General features: G+C 37.1%; 1 protein-coding gene across 1 annotated transcript in view; it reads left to right on the top strand.

Moving 5' to 3' along the window:
* The window catches only part of LRRC2 (leucine rich repeat containing 2), a 60441-nt gene extending 54343 nt beyond the window's left edge, over positions 1–6098 (top strand). The window contains exons 7-9 of the mRNA XM_008505759.2: positions 1131–1286; positions 2990–3126; positions 4527–6098. Of these exons, the coding sequence (XP_008503981.1) occupies positions 1131–1286; positions 2990–3126; positions 4527–4576 (343 nt within the window). The 3' untranslated portion in view covers positions 4577–6098. The remainder of the gene's footprint in view (positions 1–1130; positions 1287–2989; positions 3127–4526) is intronic.
* The last annotated feature ends 11849 nt before the right edge of the window (positions 6099–17947 follow it).

Below are 17947 nucleotides of genomic sequence, written 5' to 3'. Positions count from 1 at the left end.
AGATTTTATTAACTTCAAAAAGCTTCTAAGAAGGTATTTCTCTTTGAGGGAAGCTAACTCACTCAACTTAAGGATATTTTTCCCCCTGTAACCTATATATATTTCTCCACCTCCAAAATATTCCTTTTCTAGATTTCAGCATTTCCATTTTGTAACGAGGTGCCAGCCTTGATACTAAACCACCATTATCAGACACGTCAAGAAAAGGCTTTCTTTGGTTGGCTTATCTCTTTCATGTGCATTATGAAGACTAGAATATGTCATGTGCTTCCAGTAAGCTGATACTCTTATTCAGACCCAGTTTCAATGTCTGCAGTGGCAAAGAGTCTTAGTCAGCTGTGTGTTGAATAAAAAAAAAATGAGCTGCAAGTAAACTTCATTGCTTGATATTTTTCCCTGAATTCAAACCAAAAATACTGGTTGATAAGCAGTAGCCTACTATGATGTTTTAGGAATGGACCTTTCTGGTCAAATGCGACAAACATGTTTCATCAGTGTGGTATGCTTTTTGTCTTTTACCTGCGCCAAGGAATAAGTGCTCATCCAGAAATTACTATTGTATTAGAAAAGGCTAGTGGAAATAAAGCAAAAGAAGCCTTCCTCCATAAAACATTGTAATCAAATTGATTTCAGTGGGACAGCTTGCAAGAACTATATGACCAGGAGCTGATCTTTTTCTTGGTCCCCATAGTACTAATTACTAGTGAAAAACAATAGGTAGGAATATACTGCCTAGCATGACATAGCTAGCTCATAGAAATCAGCATATGGGCATATGAGGTGTGAGTTCATGCCCCTTATTTCTCACTAGTTCCAGGATACACATGGTAAAGTTTTATATCATATTCTGCCACCATCTTCTGTATGAAAGCACGGTAATTTTTTGGAACCTTTTTTCTTGGGCATGCTTATGAGTAACTGTCAGATATGTGCTATTAATATCTATAATATTGAATCATAACTGGAGATGTCCCTTAAAGTTGATGACAATTTGTGAAAACTGAAAGCCAAAGATATTGCATGTAATTTTTTCTATTACACAAGATTAATCCGTACTGGTCTTTTGGATAGGTGCTGTAGTCTAGTGTTCTAGATATTTAAAGTTATCTTAATCTTTTACATTTTTACAGGTTAGATCAACTTCAGACCCTTCTCCTACAGAAAAACAGGCTGACTTATCTTCCACGAGCTCTGGTCAATATGACAAAGCTCAGTTTGCTTGTAGTCAGTGGTGATGACCTGACTGAGATACCCACAGATGTGTGTGAGTCAACCACAGGTTTGAAGTAAGTAAAAGTGAGAGAAGAAGGAATATGTTTCTAAGAGGATAAGGTGTTTCTTCTGCACCCAGGAGAAATATTTTCACAGGCATCAGGTTCTACCATACCTGACTGTATGTCTGAAATTCTGACCCAATTTATATCAGAGCCTTAAGAAGACACTGGAGAAATAGGAAAATGCAGAGAAGCTTTCTGCTTTTTGAAAAATCTGCAAGAGATTTTTGTCTGCAGGGCCCCTACATCTTAGATCTGTATGCCTAAACTGCTGTTCTTATGCAGAGCTGGTCATAGTTGCTCTATGTGGAGTTACAAAGTAGTATGGAAGTAAGGTGTTGATAAGCTCAGTGATGTCAAAAACATGCTGCTGGGAGTGGGAGACATGGCTGGCTAAAAGTTTAAGTAGTGTAAGATGAGTTTGGTAGAGCATATATTTTTATTTTGAAACAGCACTTTGTAGCTGGTGATGGGATAAGACTAAAAGGCCTTTTAGTCTGCATTTAAAATTATCTTACATTTCTGCTGATGGTGTTCAGGCCTTTGATAATGAAACCATTTGACATCCTATACAGCATCTGTCTGGGATGGAGTTAACTCTCCCCGTAACACCCCTAATAGTGTTGGGCTTTGTATTTGTAGCTAGAAAGATGCTTATAACACAAAAATGCTTTTGAATATGTTTGAGCAGTGCTCCCATAACCCTCCCACAAAAAGACCAATAGGCTGAGGAGGAGAAAGAAGTTGGGAGGGGTCATAGCTAGGATGGATGACTGAAACTGACCAGAGGGATCTTCCACAGCATTTGTTGTCATGGTAGCAATAAAAGGTGAGAAGGGAGGTGGGGTTTGTTTGTGTCTGGATATTGCCTGCTGATGAGAAGTAGAGATTGTCTTTTTTTTTTTTCTTCTTTCTTTCCACAAATGTTTTTTGCTTTTCTTCATTAAGATGTCTTTATCTCAACCTATTAATTTTTCCTCCCATATTCTCTATGTGTCCTGCTGAGGGGGGAGTGTAAGAGCTGCTTGGTGGGCACCTGGCCAAGTAAGGTTAACTGACCACAGACTCAAAGCAATTAATAACATTTTATAAATTCATATGATTTGTCAGAACATTAGTTCCTTTGAAAGTAACAATTTCATTGATTTTTTCCTCCTTCTTGGAGAAAAAAAAATCTCATAATCAGAGAGTCACAGAATGTTGCACAATCAAGTCTTTTATGTAGCCATGTAGGTTTTTGTCTGCAAAGTGTAGTTTTAGGAAATTTGCAAAAAATGCCACAATGCAAATCCATTATGCATTATAAAAGAGAAGTAACATAGCAACAACTGAAAAAATTGACATAAATATTGTTGGCTAAGTGCTTTTGGCAAAATTCCAGGTTGCTAGACAATATTCTTAGGATGGAGTTCATACTGCTCAGAAACAAATATGACATTAAAACGTAATTTGTTAGAAGTCCCATAATAAAGAAATATACCTGTTATTGCAAATGATTTATTTAGAGATGAAGAGATGAATCCAATCATTTTTATATGGAAAGTGTAGTATAGAAAAGGTGCCATGCTAACAATGCCTTAATGCAAAAACTGAGCTAATGTTCTTTATGTTTCCCCTTCTGGATGAAGTAGCAATTTATAGAATGTCATTAAAGTTGACCAGTGATGCACAGAAGCCTATTTCACATATTCACGTCTTTATATTTTTTTTTTCAGATTCATAAGTCTCAAGGACAGCCCAGTTGAGACTATTGTATGTGAAGACACTGAAGAAATTATAGAAAGTCAACGTGAACGGGAACAGATTGAGAAACAGTTTATGAAAGCATACATTGAAGACCTAAAGGAGAGAGGTAAGTGTTAACTCACAGTAAACTTCCTGCTATCTTGGATAAAAGTACACACATTGGGAACTGTAATTTTTTAAGAGAACAAGCAATATATCCCTAAGCTGTAATTCTCTGTTATGATATTAAATAAAATTTAAAAATGCAAATGTCAAACATGCTTTTTTAAAACTTTGAGCCCTAACTAAAACACTTGATACTGAAAATATGTATACAAAATTAATGGTGTGTTTGATACATGCATTAACATTTAAACTGAATGGTAATGCATACAATGTTTATCATTGTTCTCCAGATTTACTTAAATCTCTTTGGATTAGCATTATAGATTTTTAATTACTTCAGAAGTGCTTCTTTACCTTGAAAAAACCACCTTGAATATATGAAATGCTTGTTGAACTGATAGAACACTCTTTAACAGTGTATTTCTATCAATGTAGCAATCTTTCTATCACAGCATTAGTATCACTGCTTTTGTCTTTATTGCACAGTGTCTGACAGTTTACATATTACCTTATTTTGCTATTCTATCTTATATTTACTGTAGTAAAGTAATTGTCTTTCTCTTGAATCATCTTTAGCAAAATGTGTTAGGAAAAGGAAAACGTTCTCTGAGCCAAAATAGCCTATAGAATTTGTTTAAATTTCAAGAGTTTGTGTGTAGAATGAGTTTTTAAAGAGTGAATCTTATGGTATCTTTTCATTCCTTGCATTACATGTAAGTGTTTTGTATATTGGCCCTACAAGACCTAGTAGAAGAATAACATAAAAGAAGTAACATAAAAATCTTCCAATACTGGACTATTGTTCTTTGAAGTCCTTCAGCTGAAATCTTTCAAGCTGTACAATTCTAAAGTGAAGTCTGCTATGAATGTCTATTATATTCTTACAACAGTAAAAACAATGGCTAAAATGGAGAGTAGGAATGAAGGAAAACCTGAGATCATAATTAGGCTACAGGGATTGCCATGAAATATGTAGTGCTGGAGTTGTATGTAGATACTTGTGAAATGCAGATAATGGCTGAAAGGATGCTTGAAATCTACATTTGACCTTGCCAAGCACAGGCCAGCTTTGTACTCCTTTGAGGCAATGCACCTCAGAGATACTTTTCCTTGCCTTCCTAGACAAAATTTTTCTCTGCTTTTTATGATGCGGTTGGACCCTGAACCCCTCTTGGATTTCCTCTTTCCAAACTCTAGTGCTATAGATTATGTCAATAGCAGCTTTTGAATAGCAGACTGAAGAAGGAATAACTTCTTTATAATATGAGCCAACTGAATTTCTGGAAGATAGTACAGAGACCACTTGTACCTTTGAAATAAAATCAAACCTAGGTGTTTCTAGCAAAGTTCTCCATTTATTTGTGCTGAAGTCTGAGGCGTATTTTTTTCCTTTTCTCACAGATTCCGTTCCTTCCTACACTACGAAAGTATTATTCAGTCTTCAGCTCTGAAGATCAAAAATCTCCAAATCACTAGCAAATATCTAAATAACATTATTTATGTCCACCTGAATAGAAAACACTGGAAACAATAGACAGCCAGAAGCACTTCAAAATCACCATGAGTTTTTCTTCTTTGTTCATGTAGCTGCTTCCAGTAACAACAGATAAAACAAGGAGCAGTAGAGCCTTCGTAAGATGCGTTTTCACATTTTAAATCAACATACTTTCAAGTCCACAGCAACAGCCACTACATATAGACCTGCTGGAAGTAAATATTCACTGTAATAAAATGGGGAAAGATTACCGTAGAATGTTTATAATTTAGAATGTGACCTGTTGTACTCTTAAGACCAAATAGCACATTTATTTCTTTGCAATGTCTAAAGTGCAAACATGCACATAGTGGTTTGCATTTACTTCTTTTCTTCAAGAAAATTGTCCTCCTCAGGACCTCTAGTTTAGTCTCAACAGATTTAGATATAGAAACCTTAGCAATAGTCTAAACTATTACCTGTTTGCAAATTCAAGTACCACAGTGACTGAACATCGTGTTAGGAAGTTTTAGAATACAGCAGTATACCAAAGAGGATTTTAAGGACTGAGCAGCATGAGAAAACAATATCATCACAATGATGCTAAAGGTCTTCCACCAATGGTTTCAGAATATAAGACTTTGTGGGCACTTATTAAAATTTTCCAACTTGTATTAATTTGCTGGATAAAAAGTTATGATGCTTGCTATTTAATAATCTGTCTATAAATAATTATGTAAGTGTATATACTGTAGAGTTTCAGAAATCTAGTTTCAAATGTATTTTTTTGTTAAATAAACCAGTATTTTTTGATTTAAAAAGATTTAAAACTTTTGGAACTTAGACTTTACTACTAGACTTGAATTACAGAATGCAAACATTCCTGAGCTTGGGAATGCATTTAGGGAAATTGATGTTTGCATCTTGCTTTTTCATTATAGATGAGCTATGTACAGTTCTTGGGGTGGAGTGTCAGTTAAGCCAGTCATATTTAAAAAGCAAAGCAATAGGGGATATTGTTCTAAAAAATTTCATATAAAAACTACTGCTTCTGACACTGTCTTTCCTTTTTAAATTTTTAGCATTTAGCATTCATTCTTTTGACATGAGACAATTTTTTAATATTATGTGTTATTTATTCCAGTTACACTACTCTCCAAAATTAAATCCTCTTGAGTTGCTCTCTAGGTTTTAATGCTGATTGTAAACAAGTCCTGGAACAAGAAGACAGTTGCAAAAAACTCCAAGAAAACTTAACATAAATCCAAACCAGAATAGTGAAATGACTACATTGTGTTTGTTTGTTTTTTTTATTTTTAATTTTTTTAATTTTTTAATTATTATTATGAAGATATTGAAAATTTGTAAAACAGTGGAAATCAAAGTGGTCTTACAGAAAACAGGCTAGCTGAAGATACCCTAACTTTATTTTAGTGAACTTATAAATTTGGTTGACTAGGTATTGATATCAATGTAATAAACTTCTATAAGATATTAGATATGGCATTGCTTGAAATCTGTTTCAGGAGTTCTGTTGTGGTCTAACATGCTCCATGGAAAATCGTAGGAATTGTAATCACAATTTCAGTATTTTGGGAGTGGAGATGTCCATTATGGGAGTTTGACTTTAGAAAAAAACAGTGGGTGCAAACATATTTAACTAAACAAAGGTTTGCAGTGCAAATTCTAGGGTAAAAAAGTAGTCATTTAACACTGCTTCTAGTCTTACTTGAAAGATGTTGTTCACAGATAAAAGCGATGCAGATAAATAGGGGAACATTCAGAAAAAAAACAATAGCATAAACAGAAAGCATTTTTAAAGTCTGTTGAACAGTAAGTAAGTTTGTTTGCTTGTTGGTGTTTGCCAATGAGCAATCACAGTCTAGAAACAGGATTTTTTTATTGCAGTTTATGAATCTCAGGAAGAAGACTAAAATTTAAATTCACAGATTTGAGCCAGAAACAAAAGGCCTGTTTTTCAGAGTAATCATGGGACAAATCAGAAAACACCAATAAACTTGCAGTCACTAACAATGTGTCCAGATCAACATTTTCTTTAAAAAATGCTGTAGCAATTAAACCATGTATGGTTTAATGGAAACTGCAAAAGTGAGTAAGATAAGTTTTTATTTTCTTCTTTTTCCTTGTTCTGCATTGTTTTGACCTTTTTTTAAGTATGGAAAAGTATAAGCTAGGAATATTAACTTATAATCAAAGCAAATAACTCAAAATTTATTCACGAGTTCTTATATATACACCAATCATGTATCAGATGTTGGTTTAAGATTTGTGTTTAACACCATAGGAAGAAAAATGATAAACAGTGCTTTTTTCTTGATGATGTAACTTGATTTCAATAGCTGTTAGGAACTTGTCATCACCCAAACATTGGGGTGTGGCACTGTCACATCTCAAAAGCGAGGACAGCTCCCCAGATGTGGGGGCCAAACAAAATGTCACATCCCATGGAGTGGACACAGGTTGGGTTCGCCAGAGTGGGGGTCAACACAGGAAGATTCAGACTGGACTCCCTCAGAGAAGAGCCTGGGTGTGGCTGGGCCCAATCCTTCTCCTCCTCTAATTAATTTACTTTTAACTACCCATTCAGTGAGATTAACTCTGGGAATTCTCTGAGCAGTACTCAGGAGTAAGATTATTACCCAGGAGGTTTGTACAAAAACACAACTTCACTGAAAAGTGAGTAAGACTATAAAGCATGTGAAATTACTACTAGCAGAATTATAAAGGAAGGTACGTTCAAAGCAATGGTTTACAATTTAGCAAAACTTAAGAGGGTTGTCAAAAGAACAGGTTACAACTAACAAAGCTTAACGAAGCAACAGGGAGTAAAACTTAACAAAGTTAGAAACTATATTACCCTCATGTGTTGAGATAAGGTTAGAGACACAGGGAGAGAGAGAGAGAGAGAGAGAGAAAGAGAAAGAGAAAAAGAGAAAGAGAAAGAGAAAGAAGAGGTAGAGATGATATCACAGCCCTTGGATCCAGTGTTGATCTTGGTAGGAAGTTGTGATCCTTGGATGGCGGGCACGCATCCAGCATTTCAAGTGTGCCTCTTTTATGCTGCCCGACCCCACCATTTTGGGGGGAGAGCGTTGGCATGTCTTGCAAAGCCAGGTGTTCAGACGGGATGACATAGCAATAACTCTTATTTCTACACATGCACCCTCTCCAGTGGCCTTACCCGGGGCACACACAAGATGTCACTCTGCCTCCGCAGGGTGCAGGTTGCCTGTCCCTGTCCCTTACGGAATAAGGACAGTGTCCTGCCTGTCAGGGTGGCCATCAAACACAGCTCCCCTTGCAAGGACAGTGTTCAGCTTATCGGGATGACCACTAAAGGAGGGGCTGGTCCTGTCAGAATAGGGCCCTGCTTAGCAGGATGGTTACCCAAATGAGGGTCTCTCCTTGAGAGAACAGAGTCCAGATGGCTATCGAATGAGGCCTCCACCTGAGCACAATGTACACTTTGTCAGGGAGGCTTTTTTGAGACAAATATTTTTGGGGGGATTCTACAGAGCTGATGCATGAATTATTTTTGTTCAGACTAACTCCTACTTCTTAGAGCACAGGAAAAGATTGGAAAGTGGTGGTTTAGGTTTTTTTGGTTGGTTGGTTCGTTGTTTTTTTATTTATTATTTTGAGGCCTTATTTTAATGAATCCCAATAAATGGAAGAACTGTAACCCGGCATAACTCTGGTTATGTACCTCTTGGATAATTTGTCTATATATTAAACAGGAAGTCTCCCATAATTTCAATAGCTGAATCTGATACTTGGGCTGATTCCAGCTGTGACTACATGCTATCCAATAGTTCACTTTCTTCTTCATTTCATTGATCCATTAACAGGTATGGGTGTTGTGTAGTGTAAATAAAGAACCCTCATGGTGTTTTCATTATGTGTTGACTGGCATTAATATGAAAGGATCATTACCACCTCTTACCTGTCCCTGGAATTTTCTGCTTTCTTTTTGCCAACTGCAACATAACTTGTTGAAGTTCAGCAAAATCTTGGTAAATATACCTTCCATATCTAAAAGCAATTACCTCTTAAACATATTGCCTCTGCTATGTTCAGAGCTTCTATTTTCCATTAATCCTTCCAGCCTTTTCCTACAAGCAAGTGACATTTATAAAATAATTATATTAGCTGTCAAAACATGGTGAATAGATCTGTAAGGAAATATATCAGTTCAGAGAACTAAAATAAGTTTTAGGCTATACAAGAGCAATGTTTGAATCCAGATTTACATAGACGACATGACATTTTCTTTTTCATTAGTTACCCAGGGCCAGAAAAGTTGAGTCTGACTCAGTCTTTGGCCCTGTGTGTTCTGTAATGACATAAAAGAATATGCTTAGAAAAAACAATGTGTTATACTATAGGAACTTAATGTGACCAATACTTGTGGTGCTCCTCTGAGCTACTGAGTTGCTGCCTGCAGCTGAGACATGCCAAATATTTTGTGTGAACTCTAGTTGCAGAATTTCACGCAGAGGAACACCACAAAATATTTCTTTCAGACTTCCTACACTTTCTTTTTCTCTAACTCCCTTATATATGTAATAACTGAAAAATCAAAAGTTCATATTAGAAATCTTTTCCCAAATTAAAGAAAATACCAATGTGTAGGTCTCAAAAGCTTGTTGGTCACCTGATACTGACAATCTGCTAAACAAAGTTGTTCCTGAATCAGTTGTGGTAATCAGCTTTTGGCACATTCTATGTGTTCAGCAAATAGTGTATGCTGTTTCTCTTAACAGAGAAATGAGAGGTTCTATTTATAGAACCTGAGAGGTTTTATTTATACCTCTTTTGTCTTCTGACTGTCTGCTATTTGATGGCCTAGGTAAGATACTAAGTTAACACTCTGATATCTGTTACCTAGGCACTCCTTGTTTTGTTAAAAATATTTTTCATATTTCATCCTAAAGCATTTCATCTCAGCTCCTGCTCCTCAGTCTTGCAGCTGTGAAACAGGTTTACTTTGCTCAAAACTGAGGAGGAGACAGGTATGCTTTTGAGCAAAGCAACCAGAATGAATAAATGAACCACAGAGGATAACCTGGAGGAAATAGCGAGTAACAGTGATAGGCAGCTCTCTGCTGCAGGATATTAAGGCAGTCACCTGCCAACTTGACCTGTTATCCAAAGGATTTGACTGCTTCCTGGAGTCAGGGATCCAGGATGTCACAGAGATGCTAATAAAGCTTGTCCCCACTCTCTACTGTGCTCTGCGCTTCTCCGATGTGGGCATGTATTACCAGGGACAATCTCATCAACATAAAAAGTAATTACAGAGTTCTATGGATTTGTCCAGGTTTGGGCTAGGAAAAAGGTGGTTTTCTGTCTTGTACTTTTGCTTTCAGCTAGGTCTCTTGTAAGTGGCTGCACTTGCTGAAATTATCAGCAAGTTTCTCAGTCAGTGTCTGCTTCTGGGACTGATAACGGTTGATGTTTGTAGTTACTGCTAGAGACTGATGTGCAGAACCAAGACCACTGCTCAGTACTGGAGAACAGTTTGCCCTCCGGAAGGAGAGAAGGAGTAAAAAAGCTACACCTGAAACCCTCCTTTGGTGAGGAATGGACAAGATAGATGGCCAAAATTGACCAGAGTATTCCATCCCATACACGTCATACTCAGTATAAATTTGAAGGATCACAAGGATCAAACCCTTTTCCTGCTTCCTCTTCCTGACCTCTCCCTGTTTGCTTCGGCATCCTGGGAGTATTGAAGGTGGTCCTGACCTGTGCCAGCCTGAATCTGTGTGTTCCTGCCTTCAGCTCCCAACTGCTGCCGACTCCAGGAGTCCAGCCTGGATTTTCCCAGGGCTGCCCTGCAGCTGTCATGGTGACATGAGAGTTATTGGGGGAAAGGAGGGAGGAATGTGGTATGAATTTTCCTGTATGTTTGTATATATTTAGTAATTTTTTTTCTTTTTAGCATTACTGTTTTGTTTAAGCTGTGTAGTTTAGTTTCCAACCCATAAGTCTCTCTCCCTTATTCTCTCTCCTTTCTTTATTAGGGAGGAGAGGGGGATTAATAGAGAGAATCTGTTATTTGGTTTAATTGTCAGGCCAGTGTTAAACCATGACAGGGTTACAGTCAGAGTTATGGTGAGCCAGCCAGGAGTCACTGTCAGTATTGTTAATGAAGATATTAAACAACGCTAGTCCCAATATGGACCCGTAAGATCAGGAAATATTTGAGCAAACTGGATGTACTGCAGTACACGGGCACAGTTGGCATGCAGCCATGAGTACTGGGGGAGATGGTAGATGTCATTGCAAAGCCACTCTCAGTAATCTTCTATCAGTCATGGTGTCTCAGATAAATGACTTAAGAATGCTGAAGAGCAAATGTTTTCATATTCAAAAAAAGAAGAAGGTGGACCTAGAGAACCAGTCAGCCTCACCTTGATCTCTGAAATGTCTTGGAGCAGCTAGTCCGTGAAACCATTTATTGGCACACCAAGGACAAGAAAATAATCAGGAGCTGTCAACATGTCAACTTCAGCAAGTAGAAGTAATGCTTAACCAACATGATAAACTTCTATATGGAAACATTTGGCTTTGTATGTAATGAAAAAGGAGTGGATATTGTCTACATGAACTTCGGTAAAGTCTTTGACATTGTCTCCCATAAGATCGCCATAGTCAAGCTGTTGATGTATGGGCTGGATGTATAGGCAGGTCAACTGAAAACTGGCTGAATGACCAGGCCCAGAGGGTGGTGATCAACTACATAAGTCTGACTGGAGGCCAGTAACCTGTGGAGTACCCCAGGGGTCAATAGTGGGTCTCATCCTGTTTAACATCTTCATTAATTATCTGGAATGAAAGGGCAGAGAGTTTCCTCAGCAAGTTTGATGGTGACACAAAACTGTGAGGAATGGCTGATACACTAGAGGATCATGATGCTATCCATAAGGATTTCAATAAGCTGGATAAATGGTCTGACAGAAACCTCATGGAGTTTAACAAGGGAAACTATGAAGTTTAGCATGGGAGTCAACAGCCCCATGCATCAGTACAGACTGGGGGATGCCAAGCTGGAAAACCACCCTGGGGGTGCTGATAGACATGAAGTTGATTATGAGTCAGCAATGTTCCCTTGCTTTCTTGTGGCTCCTAATGGCATCCTGGGCTGCATTAAGAGGAATCTTGCCAGCAGGTAGAGGGAGATGATCCTTTCCCTCTCCTTGCTGCTAGTGAGGTCACACCTGGAGTACTTTGTCCAAGTCCAGGCATCTCATTAGAAGGCAGAAATGGACATGCTAGAAACAGTTCAACGAAGGGACAGTAATATCATTAAGGAACTGGAGCATCTCTTCCATGACACAAGGCTGAGAGAGCTAGGAGTGTTCAGTGTGGAGAAGAGAAGACTTAGGGGGATCTTACCAATATATATAAATACCTCCAAGAAGATGCAGTTTAGTCTCTTGACTGCATTTAAAACCCAATATGAAACCTGAAGAGCACTGACAGGCTCAGATCAGTAAGTAAGTATCTTCAAATATAAAAGACTAACTAAAGGGAAGAATAATTTCAGAGAAAATCTCTGAAGACACTAGTAAGATATCCTTGCCAGCATTTGAAACCATTTTTTTTCATGGTTGTGTCAGCATACTTAGCTCTTCCTATTGCTTTTGGCCCCCTTAGGGAACTGATGTGTTTTAAGTTTTTTGTGGGTTATTTTTCATTCACGTTAGATCCTCACTCTCTTTCACTGTATCTACTGTCACAGTGGAGATTAGGAAAACATTTTCTTTGATAAGAAACCTCATCATTACTTTTGAAAAAATGTTGACCAGACTACAGCCTTGTTGCCTTGTTGCATTAGCAACAAAGTTGTGAAGAGTAGCTTACCTACTTAGACCTGGCTCCTGACAGTGTGTGTGGTATATTTAAAATCAATGTACCAGATACACATAGAAAGTGCCACTGTGAACTATAAAGACTAGCAATTGTAATTGTGAACTCTGTAAAATGGGAATTTGAATAAACTCTAGAAATCAAAATGTCAGGCATTTGTCAGTACCATCTGTGGTACTTCAGTAAATATTGCATTTTATGTGCAGTCTTCTAGGAACTGTAATCTGCCTCCCATACTCTGTGTAGTTCCCTGTTTCAAAAGCTTTCATATCTGGTTGATTGCTCTACTTCTTTTCCTCAAAAGCTCACAATGAATTTTTTATGACTTATTTAAAAAACATATAGACAGAAAAATACAAGAAGCAAGAAATACAAGAATACAAGAAAATCCAAGGCAGACTAACCCCTATCTGAGCAATAATAGCTCTGAACAGAACTCAATGGTCATCCCTAATCTAATTTCAGAGGGAGATAAATTCTGGAGCAGTTTTCCATTGGCACTTTGAATTTAATCCAAATGATTTTGTAGATTATATATATAGGAAACTGGTGAATATTCTTGTGTTCTTAATATTTTCTTGGGTAAGCTAAAGGCTTTAATTATGAATCATCACTCAGCTGACTCGAAGGAAAAACTTGTATGTATACTGTATGCACATTCAAATCATGGTTTAATGTGTTACCACAATTCAGAGTGCAAGAATTACTTTTTTTAAGATCCTCTAGGTTTATGGGATTTTCTCCCGGTTTATTTTCTAAATCTCTAGGAGCCAATATGATTTATTTGCAGGACAAATTATGTGATTGGAGAGGGAAGCTTGAGGCTTTGGGAGAGTAAAAGTCCAAGAAGGTTATAAACCAGAGATATTTCTCATGGTCTTTCTTAGTGAAATGAGTAATCTGTTATCTGGAAGGTTTATCCTTACACTTCAGTATTTTGGAAAGGCTTTAATTTAAGGTTTAAATTTTTATTAATATGCCATAATGGGTCTGACTTTTCAAAGTTTTCACTTTTTTTTTTTTTTTTTTTTTTTTCTTCTTCTTTGTGGTCAGCTGTTTTTTTACATGGCTGTAAATGTTAAAGACATGATACATGATAGAGGAGTTCCAGAATGTATTACGGTATTAGAAATTTACATCTTTATCCAGAACTATCTTTTAATTTCAAAATGTAGAGCAACTTCTAACAACTGTATTTGGAGCTGTTTACTTACTCAGTCTTTTTGTGTATAATTTCCTTAGGCAAGTGGGAAAAGTTGTTCAATCTTTATTCTGATAGAGGAATAGAAATTCTTGCTAGAATCTTGAAAAATACTGGAAAGCTGTTGAACCTATGAGTTATTGTTATTAATGTTACAATATATTAAATAGATATATTATTCCATGTCCAAATGGTTCTCAGCCCATACAGAAATATCTTTTAAAAGCTTTTATTTTAAAAGATATACTGAAATTTGGATGTGAGTTATACACTTCTTTACTCCCTAAACTTGCACTAGCTAAGTTGTCAGTTTTTTAATTAGAAATGCATAATTTTTCTAGCTCTTCATCTTCATGTCTTATACAGGTGTTCCCAAATGTGAGCACATTTTTTATTTTTCTGACCTAGTAGCAGAGCTTATTTTTACAAAAACACGGTAATAATGGAACCAAAGCAGGTTGGTTCCTTAATGAAGGATAGATGAGCAACTGTGTTTGTTTTGACTGTTTCAGTCAAGGTCAGTCTAACACCTTTATGAGATATGTTTTTTCCCTGTTTTAACTTTTTGGCATGCCCTACCCTACACTGCACCCTTATTAAATTATTCCTTGTGTATTACATACCTTTAAAATACACCTGAATTTTAAAAAAATAAAATAAAATAAAATAAAAATTGAGTTGCTTAATTTTTTTTTTTCATCTCTGACTTGCAGCAGTAGCTGCATTTCAAAAACAAAACCTGAGATATAACTATTTGTTAAACAACTCCCTGGACAAATGCTTTGTGTTCATCCTGAGCAGAAGGATCATTTTAGAAGCCTGTGTCCAGGCGCAGCAACAGCTGTGGCAAAAATGTAAAGTGCAGCCAGCAAATTAAAACCTGGTTTTATTTTGCTATTTCTTTAGGTGAAATTTGAACATTTGTTGCCAAGTAAAAAAGACTGACTAGCTTGCAAAGGTGCTGCAATGCAGAGGCAATGCAAGCCATAGGAACTGTGCAGTTTTGAGAAGGTGCTAGGCAAGGTTCTTTCCTTGAAACTATGCTTTCGTAATAACATGGTTTGTCTCTTTCTTGCAAAAGAAGCTGCTATCTGCTCTAAACTCCACACTAATCACAAAACACTTTTATTACCTTATCAGTGGTCTATAGAAAAAAAAGGTATGCCCCCAAGCATGTATCAGCTTTGCTTTCCAAGGTTTCAGACAGACATTTATCCCAAAAGACTTGGCTACCCCTTCTACTTTGTGTCACTTCAAGATACAAATTAGTCAACTATCCTTCAACATTTCTTTCCATTAAGGAGCACCACAGTCTGGGCAGCAGCATGGCAATATCTTCCACTTTAATTTAAAGCCCTGTCATACACTAAATGCAGAAAGGATTAGAAGGGAAGGCACTCGTCATTGAGGTGATTAGTCTGATTCCATATGATTAATACCTCAGAAATTCGTGTCACTCTTTGCCAATGGAGAAGATTTCTCAAAACCTACTTTGGCTTCTGAAGTTACAGCAAAAATTTTCAGGAAAATTACCTACACTCATATACAATAATTTATTTTTTCTTTCACAAGACTTTAACAAGTGTCAAGTCTTTAGAGTAAACACTTATCTGTATTTTAATGTCTCTCCAGATTACTTTAGTTAAAGAAAATAACATGAATTTTATGTTCACATAGCTTTTTCAAATCATGTGTTTGCAGTAGAAATTCTGAAGGAAGAAAATTACATCAGTGAGTACACTGTAGCAATGAAATTGATTGAAAGGGGTTGTTTGGCAACATAAATAAGTTTAAGGTATCTAGAAGAGACATCCATCACTGCGGAAGAGACTGTCAAATGAACTGTGTGGGTGGATAAGTAGGGCTTTTCTTTTCCCTTAGAGTTTTTGTAGAAAGTGACGAAATTAAAAAGTGTAAATTCACAGTATCATGGTTATATTGCATGCAATTGATCAAATGATTTTGAACACTCTGGAGGAGGGACAAATATTTCACTTTCCCTGTAGCCTGTGTATTTTCTGTTACTGTTTCCTTCAGGGCTGTGAGTCAATGTCTTTAGATTCATAAGATGAAAATCATGCAGCTTTTAGGGTTTTCATGGTTTCATAGTAACTGTAACTTCTAATGTAAGTAGTTTGTGTCTGATTTGTAGCCAAACTATCATGTAGACCTCACTGTCCAAAAATGTATGCCCTCAGTTTTGAGGGTTTTTTTTTGTTTGTTTTGTTTTTTTTTTGTTTTTGGCTTCTGTTGAGTGCTTTGCACTGTTGAAGGCATCTTTTGTGAGAAAATTGGAAATATCATTCTTCATGACTTTTCTTCCAATAGGTTTCTGAAGCTTGCTGATTTAATTTCAAAACTGAGAACTGTTTTTAAAAATGTTTTTAAACATGTTTTAAAACTGTTTTTAAAAACCTCCTCTCCCCTACTCCAGTTACCTGGAAAATGTCTCAGAAAATATAGCATGATAGTAAAAAGGCAGAGGAATACAGTGTGCTAATTACTATAACTTTCATGTAATATAGGATATATCCTGACTTGTGTCATGCCTGTATAAAGTTCACAAGGTTGTTATATTGCTTTCCTTGACAAAAAAAAATGCCAAAAGATTAATATTATCTTTGTTTCAGGCATACCATTAAAACCAGCTTTTTTATTTTTGGGTTTTTTTCCCTAAATTTACAGCTGTCAGTATTTTTGGCTGGTTTAGAAATCTTATCATTTTTTCATAATATTTGTGATGTTGAAAACAGTTCTTCCTCACAAATTACAATTTGATTACATATTATCAATGTATTGATACATTTGGTGAAGAGCTCTGCAGATATGTGTATATATATATATAAAGCAGTAAGATAATTATAGAATCATGCCATCATAGAATGTTTTGGGTTAGAAGAGAAAAAAGGACAATGTAGTTCCAAACCCCTGCATAGGCAAGGCCGCCTACCACTACTCAGAACCTTATCCAACCTGGATAGACAAACTGTGTCACTGTCACTGTCAAGACATCCTTCTAAATCTCTAATCTAAATCTCACATCTAGCTTAATGCCATTCCCCCTTGTGTTATTCACTACCTGTCCTGGTTAAAAGTCCCTCCTCAGCTTTCCTGTAGTCCTCCTGGAGGTATTGGAAGGCCACTATAAGGTCTTCCCAGAGCCTCCTTTTTGCCAGGCTGTCATCATTTGAACATGGGAACTAAAGAAGGGGGGCTTTTGGACTCTAGGAGGGGTGGAACACAAAGGGAGGAGTCTATTCCCTCTATTTCTATTTGCCTATATTCTAGGAAGATCAGGAAGGCCAGGCAGCTTCTCCTCTTTTTCTTTCTGCTTGCTGCGCCGCTGTTCCCCTCCACTTCTTTACCCTTAGCTCACCACATTCTCATCAGAGCCCATATCTACTGGGTTGTATATATATGTATATTTGTATATATTTGTATATATTAGTATTTGTTAGTTTATCCCTTATGTTGTTACCTTTCCCCTGTGCTACTAAATCTGTATGCAATTGTTTTGAGTTTCCAACTTAAAAAAAATCTTTGTTCCCCTTTTATATTCTCTTCTTATATGGGAGAATAGAGAGTAATTCTGTCTTTAGTTTTGTGTTCTGTCCAAACTGCTAAGCCATAACACAGGCTGAACAAGCCCAACTCTCTCAACCTGACTTCACAGGAGAGGTGCTCCAACCCCCTAGTCATCTTTGTAGCCCTCCTTTAGACATGAACACCATATTTTTCTTATGCTGGGGGCTCCAGAACTGGACACAGTACTCCAGATGGAATCTCATGAGGGTTGAGTCGAGGAAGAGAATCATCTCCCTCATCCTACTGACCACAATTCTTTTGGTGCAACCCAGTATATGGTTTGCTTTCTGGTCTGCAGGTGCACATTGCTGGCTTATGTTGAGCTTCTCATCAACCATCACCCCCAAGTCCTTTTCTTAAGGGTTCTTCTCAGTCCATTCTCCACCCAGCCTATCTGTACTCAGGATTGCCCTGGCACAGGTGCAGAAACTTCTACTTGGCCTTGTTGAACTTCATGCAGTTTGAATGACCCCAGCTGACGAGCCTGTTAAGGTCCCTTTGGTAGGCATCTCGTCCGTTCAGTGTGTCAAACAGTTTGATACCATCAGTAAACTTGCTGAGGGTGCTCTCCACTCCACTGTTCATGTCACCAGCAATGATGTTAAACAGTATTGGTCTGAGTACCCACCCGAAAGAAACTCCACTTGAGAATGGTATCCATTTTGA

This window comes from Calypte anna, chromosome Z (assembly GCF_003957555.1).
Source record: "Calypte anna isolate BGI_N300 chromosome Z, bCalAnn1_v1.p, whole genome shotgun sequence".
Classification (NCBI taxonomy): domain Eukaryota; kingdom Metazoa; phylum Chordata; class Aves; order Apodiformes; family Trochilidae; genus Calypte; species Calypte anna.
This window is presented reverse-complemented; position numbering and strand designations above follow the sequence as displayed.